The sequence below is a fragment of the Sinocyclocheilus rhinocerous genome, unplaced genomic scaffold (assembly GCF_001515625.1).
Source record: "Sinocyclocheilus rhinocerous isolate Xijiao unplaced genomic scaffold, SAMN03320098_v1.1 scaffold861, whole genome shotgun sequence".
NCBI lineage: Eukaryota > Metazoa > Chordata > Actinopteri > Cypriniformes > Cyprinidae > Sinocyclocheilus > Sinocyclocheilus rhinocerous.
In genome coordinates this window covers 702,650-713,550 of record NW_015640043.1, presented here as the reverse complement: position 1 = coordinate 713,550, position 10,901 = coordinate 702,650, and the positions used below count along the sequence as shown (strand labels likewise).

The 10,901-nt window shown below is 36.1% G+C and overlaps 1 protein-coding gene across 1 annotated transcript in view; it reads left to right on the top strand.

The window, feature by feature from the left end:
* Positions 1-10,901, top strand: part of LOC107752348 (metabotropic glutamate receptor 8-like) — a 53,934-nt gene that overhangs the window by 13,748 nt on the left and 29,285 nt on the right. The window contains exon 5 of the mRNA XM_016568298.1: positions 9,148-9,348. Within this exon, the coding sequence (XP_016423784.1) occupies positions 9,148-9,348 (201 nt within the window). The remainder of the gene's footprint in view (positions 1-9,147; positions 9,349-10,901) is intronic.

Here is a 10,901-nt window from a genome sequence, read left to right as displayed (position 1 = left end):
GGGGGGGGGGGACACCATGACTGAAATTGAGAATCACTGTTCTAGGAGAAACAAATGAGGCATTCCATTTGTGATTTATTTGAAAGTTGTGTAGCAGTATCCTGATGGTTTGAGTTGGAGTTCTCAGTTTTGTTTCATTTTGAGTGTCAACTTTGTCTCAAATGTTTCTCCTAAAATTCCTTAGTATAAATAACAAACTTTTAAAAATAAAATTAATGTGGTCAGCATAGCTCAGACCATTTGGCCTTGGAAGAATTAGAAAAGAAATGTTTGAGTTCATGTTGAGATTCCTGACTTTTAATTGCAGACTTTGGTATCTTGTCAAATCCGAACACAGTCTGAGATGTTGTTGAGCTCTCTAGAGGACACTAGGAAAGATTATAAGGCTGCCATATGAGGTTAGCTAGAAGAAACAAGTGAGACATCTAATTTGTAATATATTTAAAAGCTGTGTAGAAGAAGTGTAATGGTTTAAATAATTTAATCATTAGAGCAGTGGTTCCCAAACCTGTCCTGGAGGCCCCCCTGCCCTGCACCTTTTGTATGTCTCCCTTATCTAACACACCTGATTCCACTCATTAGCTCATTAGTAGAGACCGCAATAACTAAATTGGGTGTGTCTGATTAGGGAGACATACAAAATGTGCAGGGCAGGGGGTCCTCCAGGACAGGTTTGGGAACCACTGCATTAGAGTATCACCTTCGTCTAAAATTCCCAAGGAGAATAGAGAATAGACACAAATGAGACAAATGAACATGTACAGCATAGCTCAGATTATTTGGCCTTGGAAGAATTACATGAGAAATGCTTGAGATCATATTGGGTTCCCAGTTTAATTATAGTATCACCTTTATCTCAGATGTTTCTCCTAAAATTCCTAAGGAGAAAGACACAAATGAGACAAGAGTACAGTGTATTGTGTAGCATACACTCTAAAAAAATGCTGGGTTGAGCCTTTTGGGTAATTTTTTTGGGTTCTTTTTTCAGTGTTTGGGTAGTTTTTGTGTTACCCAGCTCCTGGGTCAAATGTAACAACCCAGTGTTTGGGTTGTTTCGCAGCTCCTGGGTCAGACATAACAACCCAATGTTTGGGTAGTTTTTGTGTTACTCAGATCCTGGGTCAGACGTAACACAGCGGTTGAGTTATTTATCACGGGAATTTTGCGTTTTCTCGTCACGAGAGAGCAGTTCTAAGCGCCATCGAATTGATGTATTCTTCTGTAAAATACAGGTTTGTGTACATTTTATTTTATCTATAAAATTGTTACTGTGCTGTAGGCCTATATCATTCAATTTTATGCAGAGCAACATACAGGCGCACCTTTAACGAGTGTCTGCGGTCTTTTCGCGGGATGGAAAAGCCTGATGCTTTGCATAAAATAAACGATTTTATTCATAAACATACAGAATATAATACTTTGGATGTTAAAACATGTCCTCAGAGCTGTTTATTGTTTGTTTATTGGCAGGTTATGGAGGCACAGCATGTTTCGGCTAGAGTGAAACGCAGGGCGGCGGTCCGTTAGCAGTTCCCCGCCGAACACGACTCCAGCTCGGGCACGAGAACCAGCGCCGTTACGATGGAAAAAAAATAACAGAGACTGGTCAATTACACGTGAATTATTTCTGTTTAATGTTGAATTTTTCTTCTAATGTTTGTTAAACGAGTTTAAATATAGGCAATATGTATAGCCTATTTAAAACTATATAAACAATGCTGTAAATGATAAATAAAGGAAAATAAAGGAAGTTACCATGCAAACCAGTGGTTGTGTGGAGTATTTTAGAAAGGTTTAGAGGATTTAAGTTAATCTGTAAACATTATTTAATATATGAAGTAAAAAAAATAAGCTAGTAATATAGTAAAAAATGAATAAACCCATTAGCTGGGTTAAATCAACCCATTATGCTATAAACAAAATAAAACAAAATAAACAAAACACCAAATTGGGTTGTTTTTAACCCAGTGTTTTTTAGAGTGTAGCTCAGGTAATTTGGTCTTGAAATAATTTGATGAGATATGCTTGAGGTCATATTGAGATCTATGATTTCATGATTTCAAACTTCAAACTCTAGAGGAGATACATGTATTTTTCTTAGAAGAAACATCTGAGAAGCAGGAGACTATTCTCCTGAAAAGTGATTTATTTAAAAGTTGTGTAGCAGTAAGTTTAAATAATTGAGTTGGTGGTAATACCAAAGATTTAGGGTTGAATCAAGACTTCCATATCCCATCATGCCCTTGAGCAAGGCACAAGCGAGTGCGGTTAATCCAGAGGGCTGTGTCTGCAATTAAGGAACTGTGGGTAAGAAGTCGTAAAATGACAGGTAAATACATAAAGTTCCCATTATGCAGCACAATCATTTTACGAAAGGCTCTCATTATAATGATTAATGTTTAAGATGATCACAATTTTTCTTGTGCCTGTGCAGAACTTCTGTCACTAGCTAGTTTGCCAAAGGGTTTCCAGATGCAATTGAAAGCTATATTGCAGCTTGGGATGTCAGCTACCCAACCTTCAAATTAATACATGATCATTAAAACATTGCTGCTGCAAATTATAAGTGCCATTTGTATAGAGCGAGGTCTGATGATTTAGTCTAGTCAGGTAGCCATCACAGCTGTCTTCAATAAATGTCTTCAAGCTTAGATTTCATTAAAACTCCAAGGTTTAGCATGCTACTTTTCCACCTGCCCTCATACCTTTTCAATCCTGTCAAAAAGCGGGGCAATATTACCATCCTATGCAAATGCGTGGCCTGATTTACATTCCTTTTTAATTGGAGAAGAAAAAAGGTACATATGTGGGAAAAGGAATCATGCATCTGACTCCAGTGCAGTAGAAACTGCAGTCATTCTGCCGTTGAGACAACACCAACAAACAGCAGCTCATAAAACACATGCCCAATTGTTGATGTTCACTTCAAATTGTCATTTTTAATAAGGAAAACGAGGACGTAATGAATGGAAGTGCTCCAGCTAGGAGAAGCTTTAGTCCCACTTCCTCATTACTGTGAAATGTTCAATAGATTGACACTGACAGGATTCCCAAAAGCCCTAAAAGTCAATTGGATTGTAAATTAGGTGATTTCTGTCATGCTATGGCCCCTGTGCAGTGAGGAGTTACTTCTTCATAATGTCTTTGTCAGTTGTACTGAAGCTGTGTTGTCTATAATGACATTTTCTTCCTCCTTCCCTATCACTTCTGCATGATAGGAAGCCATTTCTCCAGTCTTTAGTGTCACATGATGCTTCAGAAATGATTCTAATGTAAATTAGTAAATAGATTTGGTGCTCAATAAACATTTATTATTATTATTATTATTATTATTATTATTAATGTTGAAATGTAATATTATTGTATAAACAGTGATATATTTTTTTCATGATTTTTTGATGAATAGAAAGTTCAAAAGTACAGCATTTGTTTGAAATAATATTTTGTAGCATTATAAATGTCTTTAGTGTCACCTTTTGTCCATTTAATGTGTCCTTAAAATACTAATTTTGTATTTTCAATCCAGTTTTGTGTAAAAAATATTCTAACTTTATATAGTCTGACAAAATAATCAAAGAGACTTTTGGTTATTTATTGACACTTAAATCATCTAATTGCAAGGTCAGTGTAAGTGCATTGTATTGTGGGATATTTCACAGTCATAAAATTAGCGCAGCAGATGTCAGTCAATTTCTGACATTTCATCACTATTGTGAAGCTTTAAAATATGATGAACAACCGCAGCTGTAATGTCACTGTATTAATGGAAATGTATTCGAAGCTGTCAGAAGCAAAAATGGCTCTGATGTTGTTCCTGGGTTTTTTTGTTTTTTTTTCATTAATCTCTTGATGTTAGAAAATCTCAGTAATTAATTTGTCATTTATCTAATTTTCCCATCTAACCACGGCAGAGCTCTGTTCGTCTGCTGCGAAAAGGCGATATGTGTTGGGTCTCATCCAGGGCAAATTGAATTAGGCCCCGTAAATGAAGTTTAATTAAGATGCTGGTTTTAATGATTGGGCTCTATGTCCTCTACATTGCCACTCATCACTCATTTAGACAAAAGATCCTTCCCGCTCATGCCTCCAGACTTACTCAGCCTTCAGATCTGGGACTGATTATGAGACTAATGTGTGTTTGGACTGCGTTTTATGCACAGAATGGCTTGGCTTAACTGTATGCATCAAGCTTTGCCACTCTGTCTTCCAAGAGCCCACTTTTAAAATTGTATGGGTTTAAAAAAATTAATATTTAACTTCAGTTTCATTGTGGATTTTTATGGTGTCGCTTACCTGTGCAAAACTCCCACAACTTGGATGTTGTGGGTAGTTGAAGAGGTGTTTCTAAAATATTTCAGAATGTATTTCTGTGATGTTCTTTGTATATTATATTATTTTATATTGTATTATACAGTGTTAGGAAGGTTACTTTGGAAATGTATAGCATTATAAATGTCTTTAGTGTCACCTTTTGTCCATTTAATGTGTCCTTAAAATACTAATTTTGTATTTTCAATCCAGTTTTGTGTAAAAAATATTCTAACTTTATATAGTCTGACAAAATAATCAAAGAGACTTTTGGTTATTTATTGACACTTAAATCATCTAATTGCAAGGTCAGTGTAAGTGCATTGTATTGTGGGATATTTCACAGTCATAAAATTAGCGCAGCAGATGTCAGTCAATTTCTGACATTTCATCACTATTGTGAAGCTTTAAAATATGATGAACAACCGCAGCTGTAATGTCACTGTATTAATGGAAATGTATTCGAAGCTGTCAGAAGCAAAAATGGCTCTGATGTTGTTCCTGGGTTTTTTTGTTTTTTTTTCATTAATCTCTTGATGTTAGAAAATCTCAGTAATTAATTTGTCATTTATCTAATTTTCCCATCTAACCACGGCAGAGCTCTGTTCGTCTGCTGCGAAAAGGCGATATGTGTTGGGTCTCATCCAGGGCAAATTGAATTAGGCCCCGTAAATGAAGTTTAATTAAGATGCTGGTTTTAATGATTGGGCTCTATGTCCTCTACATTGCCACTCATCACTCATTTAGACAAAAGATCCTTCCCGCTCATGCCTCCAGACTTACTCAGCCTTCAGATCTGGGACTGATTATGAGACTAATGTGTGTTTGGACTGCGTTTTATGCACAGAATGGCTTGGCTTAACTGTATGCATCAAGCTTTGCCACTCTGTCTTCCAAGAGCCCACTTTTAAAATTGTATGGGTTTAAAAAAATTAATATTTAACTTCAGTTTCATTGTGGATTTTTATGGTGTCGCTTACCTGTGCAAAACTCCCACAACTTGGATGTTGTGGGTAGTTGAAGAGGTGTTTCTAAAATATTTCAGAATGTATTTCTGTGATGTTCTTTGTATATTATATTATTTTATATTGTATTATACAGTGTTAGGAAGGTTACTTTGGAAATGTAATAGGTTACAGATTACAAGTTACCCTATTCAAAATGTAATAAGTACTGTAACTATTTCAATTACTTCATTAAAGTAATGTAACTGATTACATTGTATTACTTTTCAGACTTTAGCACTTCTTTTTACTTTGAGATTGTTCTGATTTTTACATTTCCAGCACTGGAATCCATTTTTATCACTTGCCATGGTGGCAACTCTCAGACATGTTGTTGCCTAAAGCTTTCATCAGCAATGTGGATTGATATAATTGGCAGATGTGGTGTGCTGCGAATTCAAACGAGAGAATCTAAAGCATCAGAATAGAACAGCTTTACTTAACAGCCTTTAAATGGAAGGAGGCATTGTGCACATCAAAACAGGGATAATCAACAAATTAATATTATTCAGCATATCCTAGCTTTTTGCAGAAAATATTCAGATGTAACCCCCTTTGTAATTACCATTTTCATAAGTAACTTTAATTACACATTTTTCTCAGTAACTCTTAACTGATTAGTTACATTTATTTTGTAATTAAATTACGTAACGCTGTTACGTGTAACTAGTTACTCCACAAACACTGATATTATATTAGTCTATATTATATTGTATGTGTCAAAATGTGAATTGGTGAGGTGGTGAGGATTTTTCACTGACTCTTTCTGTAGGCTACACTGTTACACCAGTAGATGACGACAATGAGTGTCATTATGAGCAGGAGCGGACTGAAAATTTCAGGCCGGGAAATCTCACACTCATCCAGGCCATCCCATACACCCACAACAAATTCTGAAACAAGGACAACCCGATTTTTTTATTATTTATTTATTTATTTTGTATGGCCATCACATAAAAATGTTTAAATCCTTTTCTGGGGACATGCAAAATAATTAAAAGTTCTCTCCTGAACTGCACCTTCACTTCCATTTTCCTTTTCAGTCTCTTCATTTCTTCTGATAAATGTCAAAATTATTACAATAACAATTGCATCATTATATTTTCTTTATAGTAAAATCCTAATACTGAACATGTTATTGCATTATAATGAGTCATATTTTTCCCTTACGAAAATTACAGTTAATTTTTGTAATGGTTGTGGTGTTGTCTGCCCTAGCTCCCTCTAAATCTGTTATAAAACGATGTGAATATTTGTCTGCTAAATTACTACTGTAACATTACAATAGATAATAATGATGTCCTTTAGCATACAGTGTTTTGAGTGATGAGTGATGAGTAATGCGTTGTTACTGCTAACAGATGCTAGCAGTTTAATACTTAACTAAGTAAACAAAGACAAGACTATAATAGTCTATTTACAGATTAAACTGATCTGCACTTGAACTCCTGAACAGGTCAGTAGTTTTGCCTCACTGCTCCACCTGGGCACTTCCCATCTATTCTCGAGTCTCTCGCATTGATTACTCTGATTGAAACCGTTTGGCGGAGACGCGAAGTTTGCACGAGAGCAGAAGCGTAGCATTGCCAGTCACAACTACTATTTCATGATTTATTGGAGATTTTTTTTATCCAATGGCGAATTCGGAAATAATCGTTTTAGTACATTCGACAGCCAATTATATATATATTTTTTTCCCGATGGCCAGTCCGTGCCTGATTATGAGTGAGTCATTAACTCATTCTTTCAACCAATTCATTCAAAAACATTGATTAATTCTGAAACAAAACAAGCCTATGAGTGAATCACTGAATCATTTACTTAACAAACAATTGAAAGTTGTTATGAGTGTCATTGAATTAACTTAAAAACAGAGATTTATTCAGGAATGAACACAAGTCACTGAATCATTCGCCCAACCGATTTGTTAAAAAAAACTGATTAATTCAGGAACATCACTGCTGCGTGTTTCTCGGATACTTGCAACTATACTTGTTTATTGGACTGTTGTGTAAAAGCAGTGTCACACGCTTTTTTTTTTTATTTATTACACGGCTCTGTGGAATACTTGATTCTGATTGGTCAGTCGCGACATTCCGAGGTATGTTATCCCTCGATAACAACTGGTAAAAGCTAATAACACAGGCTTATCCGAGTAACAGCAGTCGGCGCTGTACTCTTGCTTGAACAATTTTTTCTCGGTGGAGCTTTGCGTTTGTTTAGCTAATAAAATATTAAAACTCGATTCAAAATGGTGTACAATTATTTAATTATGTCATCCTGGTATCGCGGATGTGCTCTCGTTTCATACAAATGCAGCTGCTGCCATTTTGCTACGATTGTTTTGTACGCTGTAATGGATTATAAGAGAACTAACAAACTGGTAAGGTTTTAAAACATTTTCGTCTTAATTCTTTTATTGCCTTAATTATTTTTGTGGTGAAATGTTGTGTAATAAGTGGTGTGACTGCACCGTTTCATTTAAATGTCCGTCTAGTTTGAATTTGCCTCTTGCTCGCAACTGCTGTCTTCACGGAAGCTTTGCGTTCAAATATTTCAACTCAAATCAATATTTTGCTTCTAATTATTTACTTATGTGGCAAGTAGCCGTGTAATAAGCGGGATAATGTACATCCAGCCGGTTGTTATCTCAGAATAAACCCCGACAGGGTGATCAGGACCCCGACGCGAAGCTTTCGTTTTAGTAACACCTTACTAATTGTGTGGTTGTTAACATGATTAAGTACGTTTTTTTTTATTTTAATCATCTAATTATTTATTTATTTATTTTAATCTTGTTATAAAAGTTTTACAAAGCAGGATCTTAATTTGCCACCTTAAATTCCCTGGGATCACATAGTCATGTTTGGAAGCCAAAGTTGGCTTCATTTGTGCAGTCTAGAGCCTTATTTCAAGTTCATAGTCCAGTCTTTGCTTGAGATTAAGTGGTTTAGTTTGTGACATTCTCTGAAGATACTGTGTCCAAGATCACCTTAATGTGGCTGAACCTGGGTGATTCATTAAACCAACAAGACGAGTAAATGCACCCTCTGGTGGGATAAAAGCTTCCCATTCAGTTGAGTTGTAGACTTCAGTCCACTACAGAGACGCATTGTATTTCATTCTCTGTAAATGAGTCTCTATAAATTCCAGCCCGACGAGTTCAATGATTGAGCGGCGCTCCGCTTGGACCTGTTAATTTGCTCTCTGCTACTGACCATTTTTAAAGCTCTCCTTTGTTGCTTTACGCAGGATTTAACATAAATGGGGAAATGGAGGCATCAACACTCCACAATTAACTTCAGATATTATAGAGAGTCACGGCAGGGTCGGCTTTCAGATTATGCATGTGCGATACTGATAACATTGAGTTAAAGCTAAGAAAAGATGAAAAAAGTGACCATGTTCGAACTCAGGGTTTGGAGGAAAGTTATACAAAAGTCTTTGCAGTGGATTCGCACTCATGTTGTTGTTGGTGTAGTTTGTTTTTGTCATTTTCTCTTGCTAACCTCAGTGGAAAGGTCCCTTTATTTGGTGCTAATAAATTAATTATCGCAGAACATGGCATGAATTCATTATCAGGCATTGAGGCATTGTGTGAATTAGTTTGGCATGCTTTGGAAAGAAGAAATCCTTTGAAAAGCTTTGCAAATAAATTAAACTTGAATATAAATGAATGCCTCATCCCAGAGTCAGCCAAGATCTTGCACCAAGCCTGTCACTTGGGCATGTTTAGGGAAATAAATGAAAAACAGGATCTCTGAACTCTTATGGGCCAGATTTGAGAGCTTAAAAGTTTTGCACTGGACTCATGTCTTCTTTGTCTTTTTTGCAGGGTTGGAGAAAGTCGGCAGGGACTCCACTTACGAGCAAGAGGGAAAGGTGCAGTTTGTGATGGACGCGGTGTACGCCATGGCCCATGCGCTGCACCGCATGCATCGGGACCTCTGCTTGGGATATCCAGGCCTTTGTCCTCGCATGAGCAACATAGATGGCAAGGAGCTGCTGGGATACATCAGAAACGTCAGCTTTAATGGTGAGAAACATCCGCTATTCTAACACATTATTCTGCTGCTCGGTTTAATTGGACTGCTGGAAAGCACACTTGAACCTCAACCCCGATTGTTTAATTGATTTGCATAATTATTTAAAAGCCACCTTTGTTCATAATCAGAAATGATTTTACTTTGCTCCTGTTGTGTGAACAGGCAAGTTTGTACAAGTTTGTGTTTGTACAATTTCTTAATCATTCCAATTATTATTTTTGATTTGATTTAAAAAATTTTAAAGTAAATTTGAAAGATAAAAGAAAAATAATAAATAATATATGTATAAATTATTAAAAAGTTTGTTGAATTATCTAATTTATCAGATAATTTATCAGAAATGTTAAACTTTGAAATCACACAGCCCTTATTGCATATACATAAATTAAATAGTTCTTAATTTTTTTTATGTATTTTATATTAATTTACTTTAAATAACCATTTTTTTGCTACTTAAAAATGTTAAGGTAAATCATAATAAAACAAAAAACAAAGAAATGAAAACTTTTGAAATTCTGAAACTTCAACCGTGATAAATTAAGTTTTTAAAAGCCACCTTTGTTCATCACTTTTATTTAATTGTAATAAGTTCTTAATCATTTATGTTTAGGATTAGGAATCAACTGGTTCCATTAAAAAATACTGTAATTGAATGATTTTCATGGTGTGTGTTTCCAACGGTTCTGGAATGTCTTCATCTACCGAAAAAATAAAAATAATAAAATTACTGAATTTTATAATATAAACATCAGAGGCGTTGTCATGATGCAAGTCTTGCTTTTAATCGGCTGTGATTTTCAAGCATGTTATTGTTTTGTGTGTGTGTGATAAAAATCTATTTATATCTTTTCATGGTATAGTATGTAAATTCACAGACATAAAAAATTAAATACAATGTGTACTTAAGAGAAATATCAAACACGGCAAAGTTACTAGACATGATCAATTTGCATATATAAATCTAATAATACAGCTAATTTCTGATTTGTTATTTCTGTTCTGTTAATTTGACATCAGGCTGTTAGGAACTGTTTTCCATATCGTGTTCATGTCACACTCTGGTACTTAGGAAGCACGCTGGAGGCACGAGTAAATGAAAACAGACTTTTAATCCACGGAACACTGGGTACATCAATACTGGGGACAGCAGGAAACACAAACATAACAAGTAGAACCGACAGAGACAGACTGCACAGACTAGGACTTAAATACAGGGGATGATTGGGGAAACACAGGTGTCAGGAATCATAATCAAACTAAACGAGGACAGGAACATGACCAAATAAGGAAAAACAGAAACAGGGGCAAAACACAACACCGAACAGTCCAGAATCCTGACATATCGCCCCCCCTCCCGGAAGGTGCGTCCTCGCACCGTAGAACAACAGAGGGAGGGAATGGGTGGGAACTAAGGAGGAGGAGGACGGACACCCGGGAGGGGGCCGGCAGACAGAGTCCAGGGAGGAGCCGATGGAGGGAGAAGCCATGGAGGAGGAATGTCCGCCGACTCCAGGGGGCCGACCAACGGCGGCGGAGCAGGTGG